Below are 19,770 nucleotides of genomic sequence, written 5' to 3'. Positions count from 1 at the left end.
AAATTCTGTCAAAATGTACTCAACAGCTTGCATAACAAATTCTGATATTCTCTTTTCCTAAAGACGCAAAAGCATTTTTAAATAAAAGCATGTTCTGTAATTATAAAGAATAGAGAGTAACGAAAGATATAAAGTCTCAAAAAGAAAAATAAAAAAAAAAGAGAGACAAACTTTGATGTAGGCTTGAGAAAGTCTGACCAGAAAGTCGGAAGGTTTAAAAGCATTAATTTAAAGATTTTTTAGTTTGAAGTAGTTTTAAAGCTTAAAGTTTAAAGGTTTTGGAGGAAATGCAGAAAGACAGACACGAACAGAAAGATAGACAGTTGTTGCTAGCATGATTAAGCAGGTTGTTAGCATGTTTCTCTTTGCTTCTTAAAGTAAATATATTTGTATATATTCATAGCAAACTGCAATCATGTTCAGCAAGTTTCTAAAACATTTTAACATGTATATAACATGTTTATAGCAATGTCTATATAACACGCTTATAGCTATAGCCAGTAATATGTTATAGATGAATATTAATAATAAAAAAAAAAAAAAAATATATATATATATATATATATATATATATATATATATATATATATATATATATATATATATATATATATATATATATATAAAATGATGAAACATACATTCCTACTGGGTAATATATTTTAAAATGTATTTTTTGATTATAAATATGTATTACTAAAGACTTATTTAAACTTCATAGTTGATTTTGTCAATATTTAGGTTTTTTAAATTCTTGGATTGAAGATTCATGCATTATTAGAAAACACATTTATTTAGCTTCAAGATGATGTATAAATCTCAACTTATAAATATATACTTATAAATAAATCAACCATTATGACTGGTTTTGTGGTTCAGGGACACAAATGATCACATGTTAGCACTAAAATCCTTAAACTTTTTCATTTAAATATATATATACCACACTAAATCAAAACGGTCTGAAGGTCTCACTCATTTGCACAGATGATATACAGTACTGTATAACACTGTCTAAGTCACAGCTTTAAGTGACAAAATAGAAAAGTCCAAACATAATTTTTCTGCCTCGTCAAAGGTTATTTTTAGAGTTACAAATTTTGTCAGCAAAAGCAAATACATCTAAAATAAATCAGACAGACATTGGCACTTCATTTAATGTACATTTCAAATGCAATTAAAGCAGAAACTTTTGGTTATTTAAGAGTTAAAATCTCTTTTTATAGTCCTACATTCATCAATATAAAAATAGTAAAGCTTGTTATTATGTGTATTTTGGAAAATGAACTTACCAGACATCCAAAACAATACTGCTTGCTAAAAGCACTTGTGCCTGCATACTTGTATACGCATGCATTTTTTAAAGAGTCAAAACTGAGATCTGATGCAAGAAGAAGCATTTTCAACACGTCTACTGAACAGTAAAAGAACACATAAGAACTACAAAACAATAAATATATACAGTATGGCCATTCTGTCATTTCTACAATCACACTTGTGCAATGTGACACCATGTCCTTTTTTATTTGTTTTTGGACTTTTGTATTTAATGTTGTGTTCGTATTTTAGTCCAGAGTTGGTCCACACCAAGATTCACACTTAATCAAATTAACAATGCAATATTACACCATTTTATTAACCAAACTTGAAAACACCATCATGGTTCTGGTCATCATTAAGAAGTATATACACATTCACATGCAGAACGTCCAGTCAGTCTATGTACACATTCTCAAACTATCCTTGACATTTTACTTGACTTATCCCTCATAACATCCTCAGACTTCGGAAACTGAAACTGAAAAACCTATGAAAAAATGTGACAAAATCTATATGACATCAATTCATTTGAAGACAAAAAAGTTTCTTTGACAGATACCTTCATCAGATGTTCAGCATTTGGCTTCATCTTAGCTTTAGGCTTCTCCTTAAGACAGATTTATCAGCCAGGGGAAATTATGATACAGCCGGTTTTATAAAATCACATCTAATTCCCACATGTGCCTATTAGGTTTCTCTTCTGAAACCCCTCTTCAACAATCATGCATGCTGTTTCTTCCCTTAGTCAATAACAATCAGAAAAAAACAAATGAAGTCTAAACCCCTCATTGCTCCACGCCACACAACAATCCATAAACACAATGTTAACCAGGCCAATTTCTGCGCTAATTTCACACTTGATCCGCTTTGTTAGTTTGTTTCTTATGAATTTGGCTTCATTTACAAAATGTGCATGTCTTTCCTAATAATGTGAGAAACACAAATACGAGCAATCAATATGAAATTCTAATGAAGGAGCAGAGTTAAATGCCTACTGGGAGACTCTGCTTTTTGTCCATACCAAACCTCAGCAGGGCTCAAAGTTCACTCACATCATTGCATTTCATTTGGAGCCACTTGCTCTTTCAGTGCAGTGTGCTAAACCAATTTCACAGCCCTTTTTTCATATATCAGCCGTTAGGGGGCCTTATCTAAAATGCTTTACGTGGTAAAAGGACATCATGGCTCCTTGACAAACATGACAACATGACAGCTATTTTCCACAATGGACCCTCATTCAAACAAAACCAAGATGACACAGCTGATACAGAACAATACTGAGGGAAAGTCAACATGTCTGACAAGACAAGATGCACAGCGGACTTTAATCCCATGCTCTGTTATGATCTACCCTGGAGATAGTGCTTAATATTATATATAGAGAGTTGAAGTCAAAATGATCAGCCCTCCTGTGAATTTCTTTTTCTATGATTTCCCAAATGATGTTTAGCAGAGCTTTTCACAGTATTTCCTATGTTATGTTTTCTTCTAGAAAAAGTCTTATTTGTTTTATTTTGACTAGAATAAAAGCAATTTTAAAAAATTATTAAAAATCTGAGATGGACAATACACAGAGTGGAAATGTGTGCTGTGGTAGATGAATCAGTATTTCAGGTATTATTTGGGAGAAATGGACACCATGGATGCTGGACCAAAGAAGAAGAGGATCATCCATATACTGTTACCTGCAACAAGGTCAAAACCCAGAGTCTGTCATGGTATAGGGTTGTGTCAGTGCCTTTAGCAAAGGTAACTAGCACTTCTGGAACACAATATGCTGCCTTCTTTTCCAGGGATGCCCATGCACATTTCAACAAGAGATTGCAAAACCACATTCTGCAGACACAGTCCTGGCTGCGGAGGAAGAGAATACAGGAACTTGACTGGCCTGCCTGCAGTCCCGACCTGTCTCCAATAAAGAATGTGTGGCACATTTTGAAGCGAAAACTGCAACAATGAATTCCTGTACTGTTGCCCACCTTAAGACTTGTTTGCAAGAAGAATGGGACAAAATTACACCTGAAACCCTTCATTAATTGGGGTCTTCAGTCCCTGAACGTCTTTAAAGAATTGTGAAAAGGAATGGAAAGACTATAAAGTGGTAAATGCTTTACTGTTCCAACTTTTTAAATATGTTGTACAAAGCAAAATTTAAGTGTGTTTATTTAGACTAAAATAAAAGCAATAAAAAAAAACATTTTAAGGTCAATATTATTAGCCCCCTTTAAGCTATATATTTTTTCGATTGTCTACAGAACAAACAATCATTGCACAATGATTGCCTAATTACTCTAACTTGACTTATTAACATATTTAAGCCTTAAAATATCACTTTAAGCTGAATACAATTATCTTGAAAAATATCTAGTAAATTATTTAATGTCATCATGGTAAAATAAAAATAATCAGTTATGAGAAATGAGTTATTAAAACTATTAGGTTAAGAAATGTGTTGAAAAAAAAAATTTTTTTAAAGAAATTAGGGGAAAAATATACAGGGGTAATAATTCAGGAGGGATAATAGCTCTGACTTCAAATGTTTTTGCTTTATGAAAGAATATGTTTGTGAAAATCAATTTTTGAAAATTTTACAAGAAAGACTGTCACAAACACGAACAAAAGCTTCAGAGAGTGCATAAAAAAGCATTAAGACAATACAATGGATGCTATAAAATAGAACATACTATTAACCCAAATGCAACTCTTACACTATGGCATCCTCACAGCCAGCGACTAAAGTTAAATGTAGTAATTATTTAAATACTTTGACACTTTGACAGTGTGGTGCATCCATGCAAGACAACGTGGCTTAAACTGTGGAGTTTTTTTATGACAGAGACAAAAATAGCTTCACAGGGATTTGAGCTTGCGTTTATTTAAAAGCGAGGATGCCATTTTTATGAAATACTGCATTATCATAGCTACAATTTAAGAAATAAAATTTATTTATTATACAATATTTGATAAAAAATAAGGTCCCACTTTATATTACGTAGCCTTACCTACTATGTACTTACGTCAAAATATAAATACAATACTTAATGTGTTCATAAAATATTGCAGAACATTTCTGTTGCCAACTGCCCAAGCCAGGACTTGAAACCAACAACCTTCTTGATGTGCGGCAACCGTGCTAACCACTGCGCCATCATGCCGCCGTTCCATCTAATCAGAATTCTCAACATACTCATATCGTTTCCATCTTGATATTTCATTGAAAGGTTGTATATTTTCACTATACATTCCCACATGACAGAACCCAATCTCCCTGCATGCAGGAGCCACATTTTAGAAAGTCTTTTACAGATAAGGAGTTCATAAACACTAAATGTTTTTTTACCTCACAGACGATCCACTTTTCAGTCTTCCTGCGGCTCATTTTGAGAAACCTGTGCATGTTTCCACAACTGATAATGCTGTCTTTCAAGCACAAGTAGGCCAAGTTAGCTTTCCAAAGCTGTGATCTCAGGCCGTTCACCTTGTTTACTCTTTATTTACATTCTCTCCCACTTTCTCCTTGCTCAGCAGTGTCCATTGTCACATTCGACTGCAAATATTTGGGTAATCATTGTGTGGCTTATGTATGAAAATAACCCAGTGCTTTTGTTTACTGGTAGATATTCCTCTCGCTGTACGCTTGTCTCTGGCAGCTTGCTGGGTAAACCTTATAGCACGAGGTGTTGAGCAATTTTGAGCTGTTGTGACAGAGATGTAAGTGTAATTGCTTTGTTCTCAGCATGTGTACATTTCTACAGCACTGGAGGATGAGAATAAATCAACCAGCTCTGTTCTCTTTAGGTCCATTTGTCTTTCTGGTCTGGTTTATCTCTTTGTTGCCTCCTATTCAGCTCAACAGCAATATAATCCTCAGCTAACATAAAATGTTAGTTATTGTCAGCTTCCAAAAATGCTCAAGATATTTTTACTTTACTGTGTTTAAACATATTATTTTGGTCATTTAGTTAATGAATTTGAATTCAAGACCAGGACTTAATTTAGTAGCGAGATTAGATGCTTTGAGAACCAACCCACCAATTTAATTGACTTAGTTATTAACATCTACAAGAACTAAGACAATAGGAGACTTGTTTCAAAATTGTATTCTGCCATCCAATCCACCAAGGCAGGCCCGGATTGGCTAATCGGGAGGACCGGGAGAATTCCCGGTGGGCCGGTCTTGTTTTTTTGGCCGCGAGGGCCAGTGTCCCTAGCTCCAGAATCTGTCGCTCTCAGCAGTCACACTTTTTAAAAATTATTTGTTTATTTACTTGACCACAGCCTTCTTATTCATTAGTTCACCGCAGCTTTGCTTTTTTTAATCTATTTTCTCATAGCCTCGTGAGCAAGATGCAGCCTACAGGTTAATGATGATATAACTAGATAAGTCACCATTCAATGTACAGCTGTTGTGGTACAGTGGTAGCATGTGAGCGTTATGACGCCGCCAACCAGGGTTCGGTCCTCATCTGAGTAACATTTTTTTTTAATCATTTTTATTGTTAAGACATATAATACTGTTAGAGTTGTTGAACATTTGAAGTTCTAAAACAGCTGTTTTCTCAAAAAAAAAGACGTGATAGTGTAATTAGAAACTGAATTAGAAATGACCTTATTTTAATATAGTCAGTGGTGAACTGAGGTGGGCCGGTCTAAGGCTTGAAACTCCAGGGCTGAAAAAGAGTCCCACTCCGGCCCTGCACCAAGGAAGACTCAACAAATGACATCAGACTAAAATGGGAGTGAGAGTTCAACCTAGTTATCTCAGAGAAAGATTGGTTAAATATCTGCTCAGTACAGGCCACCTCTTCCAGCTCTGGTGTGTGGAGAGATTTTGCTAGAGGAATCTTACCAGATACTTTATAACCCCCAAGTTAACATGTGTGCAAACATGGAAGAAGGAAAGGGGACAGTGCTGGAGGAAATGTGACTTGGCAAACCACTTTTACATATTTTGGAGTTGCCCATCCATTCAGTTGTACTGGCAGGATGTAAGGCAAGTAATACAAAATATTTTTGGAGATGATGTGGATTTTCTTTTACAACATTTTATCTGGAAAATATTGCAGCCAACTTAACGGTAAAAGACAAGTATTTTTTTAAATACTCCTAACAACCAGTAAGAAAACTGTGACTCGAAAGTGGCTACAACTGGAACCCCCCAAAAAATCTGAATGGTTGGATATCATATCTAATGTTCAAAATATGGAGAGGATGACTTTTTCTTACGATATCATATTTTAAACGTTAGTTGATGTGTAATGTAGCTGTGTGAACATAAACAGCATCTCTGAATGTAAAATGCTCAAAGTTCAATGCAAAGGGAGACCTTGGTTTTTACAAAGTTAGCTAAGCAAAGCCTACAATGAACGAATTTTGGGGACTACAAAAAATACTTCCGCCCTTCTCTGTTTCTGTATTTAGGCTTCCATATGACTCGACCCAAACACAGAAGTGCTTACAGTTCAATATTAATTATGTTCCAGAGAATTATAAAATACATAGCAAGCATGACTTGACAAAAAAACTGCTTCCAGAATATCTCCCAGTTCAGTGCTGGATACGGTTAAAATCTCCGCAAAGATGGAGCAACTACAAGGGGATGCTGTGAACTCTGAGCCACGAGCTGTAAGTGTTTTTATTTGTTAAAATTGATCATGACAAGTACAGTGTCTAGCCTGTTGTATGTTTGTTGTTTGTTGTAGCAAAGATGTAAACAACGGGAAATGATGATCGCCACCACCAACGATTTAGCTACAAATCCATATTTATCAGTCAAACTGCTGTAAACACACACACAAACAAACACACACACATACACGCACAGCATGTGCATCTCTCTCTGTGTGCGACGGCAGTTTTTCTATCGGCAGCTTTTCCATGCGTTTTACATCTCAGACAACGAAGTCGCAAAAGATATGTGAACGATCCATGTTACTTAAAATTACTTTCTGGACCACCCCTTAAAAACAATATTGGGAGAAATGGATTGTACTTATGCCTTTATACAGTGTAATCTGATTCTATATGTATTTGTTAATGTGACCTGTTAGGAAATATGTGACCAGTCAACTGTTATTTTATTATTATTATTTTTTAAAATGTATTATTTGTATTTCCTTGTTTTTTTCCTTAAAAAAGATAAATATAAATAAAGTATTAAAAAAAAGAATATGAATTCAAGAGTTCACACTTTCTTAATTTTAAATCTTGCTTGGCATACTGTCCTGGGAGAGAGCCTAGAGCTCATAAAATCCTTGAGCCCGGGGATCCCTCCTGTTTGCAGGGTGAGAGGGGAGCAAGTGGGAGTGTTAACAACTGGGACACCGCGCCACCAATCTAGGAAAGGAGGAAGGGTAGGGGTTGAAGGAGAGATTCTTCAAAATGAAGATGACTATTATATGGAACTTAGGGTATTTATAGTGGCTTAGAAATCATCTGATTGGTGAATCATAAATTGGATAATGCGGGAGCAGCCACAAGCAATCATAAGCACGTGATTCTTTCAAAATTAGTTTACCAATAAACTTCACTTATTGTGTAACGGTGGCGCAATGGGTAGCGCTGTCGCCTCACAGCAAGATCGCTAGAGTCTTGGCTGGGTCAGTTGGTACTTCTGTGTGGAGTTTGCATGTTCTCCCCATCGCAATAAAAGAGCATCAAATTTCTGAACTCATTTTATTCAGCTTATCTGCTTTCCAATCAGATGTTTTATGTAATTGCCTCAGCAGTTTGACAACTAAAGCCAGACCATTCTGTTTTTGCTTTAAATTCTAAAATAATAGACTCTGATTAAATATAAGATTGAGAACTGCTCATGTTGCATGAATGCTGCATCTTTGTTGAAATGCAGAGGCTGCCTATATTTTTAAATGGAAAGTGCACAGGCAAAACTTTGTTTATATGAAGATATTTATTTATTTATTTATTTATTTATTTATTTATTTATTTATTTTTAACCAATTAGATTTTTATTTTATTTTTTTATTTATTTAACTCAATTTAGTTTGTTATGGTTCACTTTTATAAAGAAATGGCTCAATAGCACAATAAAATGACACATTTTCATTAACTACAATGTTTTCGATCTCATTTTGTAAATAAATAAATAAAGGTGAGAAAATCAAATCATGAATCGAATAGAATCAAATTGGGAGTTGAGTGAATTATAACATCCCTAATTCCAACTATTACTGTCAACGGCTACCAAATTCTAACTTTTTTTTATAACATGGGAAAAGAAACTCACAAAAGTTTGGAACCACTTGTGCGTGATAATAATTCTTCTATTTTTATATTTCAGGTGGACCTGTTCGTTTGCGGACTTTTGCCACTAAACCTAACAACCCAGAGCGGCTCATTTCATCATCACAATGTGACCTTTCTATGTCATGTTGTGCTTGTCCGGCTATTAATGCTAATGGCAAAGCTCTCAGCATTCATATACACCACAGCTGCTAGACTCCATCAGAGCCTGACATGCGGGAAAAAAGGCAAGAAGGTCAGTGGCAGAATGGTCAACTTAAGGAGAAAAAGGAGAGGATAATAAACTATGTTAAAATCTATCCATCTATCTATCTATCTATCTATCTATCTATCTATCTATCTATCTATCTATCTATCTATCTATCTATCTATCTATCTATCTAGATGCATATAATATTTATTTTATATTTTACGGAAATATTAATTTATTTAGGTCAATTTAATAGTTTAAGACAAAAAAGGAACAAAAATAAACATTAAAAACTTCATCAAATTGTAATCTACAAATAAATAAAAATAAAAATCAACAGCTTCTGCAGTGAGCACAATTAGTTTCTGCACATAAATACTCTGCTATCAAAGTTTAATGTCTCAAAAACGTTGAGAATTTTTGCAATATAAAACTACACTTCAAGAAAGGTCTCACACACTTACTGGCAACAGCATTCTCAATGATCGACAAGGTACAGTGTGCAATTGTGCCGCAAGTAGGAATTCCCTGCCACCCTAGTTTTTTGGTTTTAATTTATCTTCACTCTGGGATTGGTGGATACGACTTTCCACAAAGGTTATCATCCTGCTTGAATCTCATAGATTCCAATGTAATTGTGTGTCAGGCACAGGAAATAAATAGCCTCATAGCATGAAATGTGTGCTACCTTGAAGCATTATTTAAAATACTGAGCTGTAAAAACATGTCAAAGACCTGATATTATACAGAGGTGAAAAATGAAACGTGCTGAGATCCTGCACAAGTGTTTATTAAGATGGACCAGATAGCCTAGCAATGTGAAACCCCACTGTTCCAATAGAGGGAAGCTGGAGGGGTTTCCAATATGATTTTGTGCACCTTAGCAGAAAAGGGACTGACAACACCAGACGATTATACCCACATGCTGGCTTCAGTAACTGCACGGAGGATTATAAATATCCATATTATGCTACAACAATGAATAACATCGCATCAATAACCTCTAAACTGGGAGCACACAGAATGATTATATACTGTTTTTTATGTATGCTACATGTTTACCTGCCCATTCTTGTTGTAGTTTGTTGGAAGTCAGTGGTTACCAGTGTAACATTCTTCAAAATACTTTCTTTTTGTTGGTGGAATGATCTTCCCATTCCCACATGGACTGCTGATTCCCCATTCAAACGCCAACTAAAAATCCATCTTCTCTGCGAACAACTGACCATACGACAACCCCAAACTGAGTGTGCCTCACACAGGTCAGTGGGGTTGACAAACCACCTGTAGAACACACTCTTTCATCTCTCTTTATTTAATCTCTCTTTATCTTTAACTTTAACTGTTACAGTACTTCCACCAGTTTTGCAAATTTGCACCTGACACGTTCTTGCACTATGCATTTATAAAGTGTGCTTCACCACCTGTTTATGTTGTGATTCTCCTGTATTTTACAATTTTATGCCATTATCATTCCGTTTATTTATTTTCTTAATATTTCAGTACTATTAATATTTTTATGAAAAGTAAAAGCAGCATCAAAGAACCAATCTCAAAAGTGATATAATTGCAAGAACTGTTCAAGAGAATTTTGCTTTCACTTTATATTGTCTTGAAAGCATGCTGGAATTAATATTAAAATGGCCACATTCGATTCCTTTCCATTAAAGCTGTGCGTCAACTGTTGCCCTTCCTATGCAACCTCTCAATTTGTCTATTCTAGTAACGGTGCTGACTTCTCAAAGGGATACCTCTGTTATCAAACAAAACAAATGAGGGATTTGCAGCTAATCAGTAATTAAATATAGTAAATAAAAAGTGGACGAGATTTGATCACTTGATTTATTTTCTGTATAGGTTATTGATTTTAATAGGCTGAACCTTTTATTTTATTTTCAGTTTTTCAATTTCCATACAATATAAAACGCTAAAAACTGAAATCTGATTTCATAAAAATTCGAAAAACAGTATGGCAGAAGCAGCCGGATGGCCTACAAATTCCAGCGAGTTTTCGAAGTGCACATCTGATAGACGCTACACTATCCTATGGTGCACCCTGAGAGAATTCATAAATGGGGGTGAAGCAGGTATGTCACGTGATGATGACAAAATGGCATCCGTAGTACATTCAAGTTCCATTCATTCTACTCACATTCATACTATATAGAACCTACTTTTCTGTCGGTCGAGTAGTAAATTTTTCAGCCAATATATTTTATTTTGAGAAACATTTAAAATATTTTGGAGCAGCAAACATGTCAGGCTAAATAATACAAATGTTTATTATGTTTATTATTTAATACAAATGTAATACAAAAGTTTCATAAACACAGATTTCTTTACAATATAAAATGACATCTTTTAATTTTTTTTTTTGCTGGAGATCCTGTTGTCATAAACTCATTCATTCATTCATTTTCTTGTCGGCTTAGTCCCTTTATTAATCCGGAGTTGCCACAGCGGAATGAACCGCCAACTTATCCAGCAAGTTTTTACACAGCGGATGCCCTTCCAGCCGCATTCTACTTTCTAATTCTAAACTAATATATATATATATATATATATTATATATATATATATTATATAAATGGGGGGTTGGGGGGGGGGGGCGTATATCCTGTATTTTTACATCCCAATGTTGACTGGTATGTGTTTCACACAGGTGAGTTGATAAAACCACTAAAAACACAATTTTCTCTCTGTATGGGAAAAACTCCCCTTCCTCTTTGTATAATTAGCACTTATTGTGTGTATTGCCTCTTCTTGTTGAATTGCTGAAAGCCTCCTCAATTGTAAAGGCTGATTTATCCTTCTGCATCAAACGCATGGGTATAGTCCAGCACAGCCTCATGTGGTCGCACAGCCCTCGTCGTGGCTGACGCCAATGCTGCTGCACACCTGTCAATAAACGTAACTAAACAAGCTCAGTGATTGGTCAGGCTGATATTGGTGACGAGTGTGGGTGGTGCTGACAGCCGTAACCCCGATGTTTACAAGTGTCGAATCCTGTAAAGCAGCTCCAGATGGAAACTTTTGTTTTGTGTTTATCTTGTGATTAATGCTGTTGCATGTCTGCCCGTTCCTGCCTCTGAATGAGTGAGTTTTAGTAACTTGTACATTAAGGTAGCAAAAAAAAAAAAAACACCCATAAAGAAACTCGACACAGCAACTTAAAACCCTACTGTCAGCTATATATATATAAGTTTGCAGAGTTTTATAGAGTGTACTGACTCTCACAAATGTATCTCCAGTTATTTTGTGTGATTAATATATTTTAAATAAACTGCAAACAAAAAAGTATATAAACTCTGATTCCTACTTGAAACTCTTCCCTCCTAGTCACATACTGTACCTGTCTGATGGCTCATTATGCAGCTCATTATGCAGGTCTTTGTCTTCTCTTGTGTTACTCACTGCATAGTAATGATAGTTCACACCTTCTCGCATAAACCAAATTCACTGAAAAAGTGACTTAGAATTTTTAATTCATTACATTGCTTTCTGTGAGCAAGTTAACAAGATGATTCTCACATTATTTTGAAGCAAAAACACTAGACTACCAGATCCAGTTCTCAAAAGTCTTGTGCACAAATGTTCTCTGTGTGTTTCGCGGCCTTGTTTCAGTGACTTCAAAATTTTTGTTTTTCACTAACCATGCATAAACATTTCTTTCTCAAAAACACAAACACATACAAACATGCTGCTTAGGTATTATTATAGCCCAACTTGTGCTGTTTACAGCGTTATCACACTGTAGCCATTAATATGTTTTTAAGATACTGAAAACAACACAAATGTCAGTGCATGTCAAAACTTCTCCAGAGCCCCAAAACACCCTCAGACCCAGGAGGGTTAAGGTAGCAAAAAAAAAACACCCGTAAAGAAGCTCGACACAGGAACATAAAACCCTACTGTCAGCTATTGTTTCGGAAGTGTTATTGCAGAGCAACATAAACAGCACACAGAAGTATGACTGCCCGACTACATGCAAGGCAGGCACCATGGGTTATGCCGATCACTGGATGCAGAAGTATAAACCAGTCTTTAGTCGCTTTGAGAAAAAAAAAAAAAAAAGAGTCTGCTAAATGACTAAATGTAAAACTTTTGCATTCAACAGAACAATGAAACTCATAAAGGCTTGGAATTACTTTAGGGTGAGTAAATAGTGAAAAAAATATATGGGGTCAGTTATGCCTTAAAGATGCATGCTCTGAACTAGCGTCATAAGTTAATAAAGGAATTAAATGAATAGTTCACCAAAAATGAAAATGCCTCCACCCTGTAGTGGTTCCAGACCTTAATAAGTTTTCTTTTTATGTTGAACACAAAATAATTACTGGTTACAAGTATCCAATATTATTCAAAATAACATATTTAGCATTTTACAGAAAAAAAAAGAAACTCAAACTGTTTTGCGGCAAGTGGAGGGTGAATAAATGATGACAAAACTCTCCGTTTTGGGTGAACTACCCCTTTAATTACTGTCTATCAAAATGAATGTTTATGCAACTGTTCATTTATGGAAGAGTGGTAATAACTAATTCAAACGGAGCAAGTCTATGTCTAATCACAAAGGAAAAGAAGTTCCACAGACATATGAAAATGCATGTGTGAGAGCAGATAAAGGCCATAGAGATTGGATTTAAAGGAGGAGAGAGGCATCTTTATGCATGAGGCTTGAGATATGAGCAGACACATACTCTTCAATGTGTGGGGAAATTCATGCACTCAACAGCCTCACAAAACCATCTGACATGCAAACTAAATTCACTTTTGTTTAATACAAAATAGGATCTGGGTTTAGAAAAAAGCAGAGTTTTTAATTTAAGATTAATCATATGGATCTTTATGTGCACTGGCTCTTGACATCCCACAAATTAAGTAATTGTGACACTATTGTCATTCGTGGTTTGACCGTTTATTGATCTGAGGCTATGATATTTAACAGTGGACAATTAGCAAACAAAATGATTTTATAATAACAAACAACTGCCATTCTGAAATAGTTCAAACAAGGACATATCAAATCCACAGGGTTCTACTGCCCTTTGTAGGCTTTGTAAACTCTCTAAATACCACTGAAAAAAGGAAACAGCAAATCTTTTTTTTGAAATGAAGCTCTTCAGTGTGTCTTTGTGGATCAGGAAGAGAGTCATCACAGATACTTGAGACATCAATGAGTCGTCTCTAGATGAAAAAATACAATCAAGCTTAATTGTTATACGCACCATAATCAAATAGGGAGTTTTGTGGTTCTCTCAAAGTGACAGAAAAAGAATATTTGCATAGAGAGCCAATTTAGATGTACTGTAAAACATTCTTAAGTTAGGCAAGAATTTGACTAGCTGTCTACATATCTTTTTACTTCATTTATACTGTCATAGTTTTTACAGTATTACTTGGGCTGTATCTATAACTGAGTCTATTTGCAAAGTAATATATATATATATATATATATATATATATATATATATATATATATATATATATATATATATATATATATATATATATATATATATATATATATATATATATATAATTTATTTATTTATTTATTTATTTAAATAGTAATAAGTAATTTTATACACTGGATTGAAAGAGCTTCATATACATCTATTTGAGAAAAGAAATATGCCCCAACTGATCAAGCCCCAGAACTGAAATGTAATACACAAGTCATCCATTCATGCATTTACTTTCTTTTCAGCTTAGTCCCTTTAATAATCTGGGATCGCCACAGCGGAATGAACTGCCAACTTATCCAGCATATGTTTTATGCAGCGGATGCCCTTCCAGCCGCATATTAAGTCATTTAATGTTATTCTATGGACATAAAACAAACACTGGTGGTGGTGAGGAGAGACCCCCTAATATGATTGTAAGTGCATTTGGTGAACAGCAATTCACAGTGAAGTCAATGGATTGATAGATGGATGGATAGATTGATGGATTGCCAAAATGAAAGATAGACAGATAGATGGATGGAGTGACTGTCAAAATGAAAGACAGACAGATGGATGGATGGATGGATGGATGGATGGATGGATGGACTGATTTCCAAAATAAAAGATAGACAGATGGATGAATGGATAGATAACTGGATGGATGGATGGATGGATGGATGGATAGATAGTGGTCTATATTGGAGAATGGATTGCTAAAATGAAGGAGAGACAGATGGATTGATGGATGGATGAACTGATTTACAAAATAAAAGATAGACAAATGGATTGATGGATAAAATGAAAGCTGAATGGATGGATGGATTGATTACCAAAATGAAAGATTGACAGATGGATGGATGGATGGATGGATGGATGGATTGCCAAAATGAAAGACAGACAGATGGATGGACTGATTGTCAAAACGAAAGACAGACGGATGGATGGATGGATGGATGGGCTGATTGCCAAAATGAAAGATGGATGGATGGATGGATGGATGGATGGATGGATGAACTGATTGTCAAAATGAAAGGTAGACAAATAGGTGGACGGACGGACGGACGGACGGACGGACGGACGGACGGACGGACGGACGGACGGACGGACGGACGGACGGACGGACGGACGGACGGACGGACAGACAGACAGACAGACAGACAGACAGACAGACAGAAAGACAGACAGACAGACAGACAGACAGACAGACAGACAGACAGACAGACAGACAGACAGACAGACAGACAGATAGATAGATAGATAGATAGATAGATAGATAGATAGATAGATAGATAGATAGATAGATAGATAGATAGATAGATAGATAGATAAGCATATGATGCTGTTATATACACAAGATAAGAATGAACCCTTAGTAATAGACCGGTGGTGAAGTCATTGAGATCTAAGCGCTACAGGAGAGAGACTGAAGAATCAGGCAGTACTGCTGAAGCTGTGAAGGACATCAGAGACAGATACCGCGTGCAGACCACTGGCTTACTGACTTGATTTGTGGCCAAGCCAATAGGGCAGAGATGTCACAGCAATTGATATTCAACTATATTTGGTTTCCACTTCTATGCCCCTTCATGGTGTTTGGTCTCAGCGTGTTGACGGATGGATCTCCAGCCCCATATGTCTTTGTGTCAGCCTACAGCCATGTGAGCGCCATACACAAGGGAAACTAGAGAGTCAGCTCAGCATAAAGGTACAACAGCAGTGTTGGCAACCTGAGCATTACAAACAAATCAAATATACAGCATTTCAGATATATAGGCTCAATTTCACAACATATCTCATTATATATAGCAATGTTTTTAGGATAGAACCACTCAGGGATAAATGCTTTTTGAGGCAGTGAATTTCATGGTCATAACAAAGAAATAAATGAAGTGGGGTTGCTTGTGTTTTCAAGCTTCACATTTCTGATTCATCTTTTTAACAGGTTGTAATGCATCTTTCATAAGCTAAGCGCTGTACACCAGGAGCACAGAGATAATTGTAGAGGTGAGCGTTTTAATCTCACGTGTTTCCCTCTGAAAAGATTAAAAAGAGCGAGACCTTTATCTCCTTAGGAGATGCTGGTATCGGCGGTGTCATCCACTGAGAAGATAAATGACTCCAGCTGAGGTAATTTGATGGTCAGGAGCCACAAGTAATTTTTCATTCAGAATGAAATTTCTCATGTGGTGCCTTTTCATCACCAGTTTACAAAGCCAAAAACAGCCCTTTCAAACATTTTTTTTCTTCATGCCCTGCTGAATTGAATTTCATACCAGTCTGAGCTGGTTTGTGCTGGTTTAGTGCTGGTCATTTTGATTGTTTTCAAATGTTACTTTTTTATTTAATTCATTAAAATTTATTATTTAATTACATTATATTATTTATATTTTATTCCTATTTATTATTTTGTAATATTTTGTTTTCATTTTTTATTTTTTATTTTTTTTTTTTACAAAATTTTAATTATGGTATTTGTTTTGTCATGTGAATCATATAAAAATTGCACAATTTAAAGTTTATTTTTAATTATTTTTATTGGTATTTAACAAAACCATACATTGTAGTATTTAATAAAGAATAAAAAATTACAACTGTCTTACTTTTCTTACTTTCCCTCTGTCCCTTGAAAATAAAATAAAATAATCAAAAACAAACATATAAACCACTTTTAAGGCTCTATCATACACCCGGCGCAAGACGTGTATGGTGTGATTTGTTGCTATTTTCAGACCAGCGCAACTGTAATTTTCACATTTTGCACCACGTTGCTTAAATAGCAAATCTATTTGTGCTACTTTCTGAACTCATGGGTGCTCCGGTCTAAAAATAAGTGCGTTAAGGTGCACTGCTGGCGCATTGCTGTAACTGTAACAGGCTGCACCATTGACTAACTAAAACCTGATCTGAAGTCTAGCGCAGAGGGTGTTAGTAATGTGCCTATGCAGGTCCAAACACTAACATATTGCTTAATACACACAGGATGTACAGCAATATACACATATCTTTACATATGAATAAAATATTAAATGATTAAAATGTTACAAAAACTATTATTTTCTACATAAATATAAAAACCACTGCCTCCATGTCTTCTTCATCTCGGGGGGCTTTTTTGGGGGGGTTTATTCATGATATTTTGTATTTGTGACATTATGACATTCTGTGTGGAGCTTCAATGTTCTTCCCGTGTTCGCGTGGGTTTCCTCCGGGTGCTCCGGTTTCCCCCACAAGTCCAAAAAACATGGGGTATAGGTGAATTGGGTAGGCTAAAATTGTCTGTGTGTGTGAATGAGTGTGGATGCTTCCTATTGATTCGTTGCAGCTGGAAGGGCATACGCTGCGTAAAACATTTGGTGGATAAGTTGGCGGTTCATTCCGCTGTGGCGACCCCAGATTAATAAAGGGACTAAACCAAATAGAAAATTAACTAATGAATGATATTTGTATTTTTTCATTTGTCCATCTGTTGGGTTTTGCATCACCATATGGGGTATAAGAATAGGACGTGTGTTTAGATATAACTCAGTTTTTGACCACACTTTATAATTATAGTTCATTTATTAATTTGCTGGAAATTAAATCTGAATTTATAAATAAATTTATAACAAATCTGTGCGCTTAACAAACAAAATTAAATATGTAGGCTAAATAGATGTCTTCAGTGGAGTGAATTTCCACAATTTCCTTATCCAGAAAGTAAAGGAGTAAAGATAAGAGAAAGTAAAGAGGCTAAATGGAGGAGGCTTATTCTTTGTCCTCGCACTGCAGATGGTCTGTTAAACTGTTTTCTCACTAGTGAAGTGTTCAGCTTTTCCACTCACAAAGTCTGCATTGTAAATACCAAATGTGCCATGGCATAATGCAACCAACTCAAGGTTGATTTATACTTCTGCCTCAAGTGCATGCTACGGCGCAGCCTACGCATGGACACATAGCCCTCACCATGGCCGTCAGCGATGCTGAAGCACACCACTCAAAAAATGTAACTTCACGTCGCAACGACGCATAGCTCAAGCTCTGTGATTTGTCGACTTGGTAGTGCTGACATGTGTGGGTGGAGGTGAGAGCAGCGCAAGTCCTGTGCATCTAGTGTTTACAAGTGTCGAGTCCTGTGAAGGAGCTCCGGATGGAGACTGTTGTTTTGTGTTTACCTTATGATTAAATGTGTTGCCCAAAGTCTTTTCCAGCCCCAAAACGAGCGAGTTTAAGCCACTTGTAAATAAAGGTAGCGTTCCCAGAAAAACAAAACACCAGTGAAGGAACTCGACACAGAGGACCATAAACACCTACTGCCAGCTAGTGTTTCGGTAGTGTTATTGCAGAGCTCAGAAACAACGTGCAGAAGTATTAATGCTCAGCTACACACATTGCATGCGTCGTGGGTCATGCCGATCACTTGACACAGAAGTATAAATCAGGATTTTAAGGGAATGGGAGATGAGACTCTGATTGATTTAATGCACGTTATGCTCAAAACACACCCATAACTCATTAAGAGAATAAGCACAACCCTGTTAGACCATGCCCCAGGGTGCAAATGGTGTTTTTCCATCCTTAAAAAAGCAAAAGTGGATTCGCACATGCACTTAATGCTTTTGCGTCATGCACTTTAGACTTTGCGCCTAGATGTGTTAAAATAGAGCTCCTCAAACTTATAATTTATATATGTAAATTACAAAACAAGTTACAAACTTATGAATAATAACACACATATACACATACACACCAAACATCACAAGTTACATGGTATTTACACATTATAAAGCAAGTTTTAAATATTTATATGAAAGCTTGCATGTTGTTAGTCGCTAGACATGGTAAGTTCTCCATACCCAGAAAGAGAGGGAGAGAGAGAGAGAGAGAGAGAGAGAGAGAGAGAGAGAGAGACAGAGAGGGAGGGAGAGAGAACTAACATAAAGCCAGAAAAAAACCTCCATCCCCCTCTCAGATCTCTTATATCCTCCTCTTTCGGCTCTTCTTCTCAGTGGGCTCAACGCACGGCATCTCCTTGCCTTCAAATGCGCTGCTGGCCCTTTAAATCCTCTCCATTATAATTCCTGGAGCGAGCAGCTGGCCATAAAAAAAAAGAGCGAGAAAGAAAGGGAAAAGCACATAGTCTCTTCAAAACACAAACCCAGACACACAGACATGCTTGCTCTCTCACCTATCCTCACTGTCGTCTGAGGGAGGGAGGGGGACACTGTGGAGGATTTTCCAGCCAGCAGAAGTGAGCAGGGAGGAAAGCAAAGAAGTTTCTTCACAGACAGCCTCGGATCACTTTGCAAGACAATGCATTCTTGTCGAGTTTTACCTGCTCCTCTTTGGATTTGGTAATTGTGTAGACTGTAAGTTCTTCAAACGGTCTGAGACAGACAGAGACTGAACAAGAGAATGCTCCCTCAGGTCATAAGGATTTTATACGTCTTGTCTTTTTTCTTTTTCCAAGGGGGCTTTATCAGGTAAGACAAGCAGAGGTTATTATAATTTTTAAGTTATGCGTGTTTGTTGCATTTGAGAGTACATAATGTCAATAATGTCTCTGATGGAATA

At 36.0% G+C, this 19,770-nt stretch overlaps 1 protein-coding gene and 1 long non-coding RNA gene across 3 annotated transcripts in view; one reads left to right on the top strand and one right to left on the bottom strand.

Annotated features, from left to right (window-relative positions):
* LOC147834015 (uncharacterized) overlaps positions 1-19,770 on the bottom strand; it is a 262,202-nt gene that overhangs the window by 122,003 nt on the left and 120,429 nt on the right. The gene's annotated exons all lie outside the window — the stretch shown is intronic.
* glra4a (glycine receptor, alpha 4a) overlaps positions 19,328-19,770 on the top strand; it is a 71,681-nt gene continuing 71,238 nt past the window's right edge. For both annotated transcript variants that reach the window (XM_087280942.1, NM_001442103.1), the window contains 1 exon segment: positions 19,328-19,679. Coding sequence is in view for 1 of the 2 variants with exons in the window: in NM_001442103.1 (NP_001429032.1) it covers positions 19,612-19,679 (68 nt within the window). In the remaining variant the exon portion in view is untranslated.

Source organism: Danio rerio, chromosome 14 (genome assembly GCF_052040795.2).
Source record: "Danio rerio strain M-AB ecotype USA chromosome 14, GRCz13ab, whole genome shotgun sequence".
Classification (NCBI taxonomy): Eukaryota; Metazoa; Chordata; class Actinopteri; order Cypriniformes; family Danionidae; genus Danio; species Danio rerio.
The sequence above is the reverse complement of the archived record's forward strand: the minus strand, read 5'-3'. Positions and strand labels throughout refer to the sequence as shown.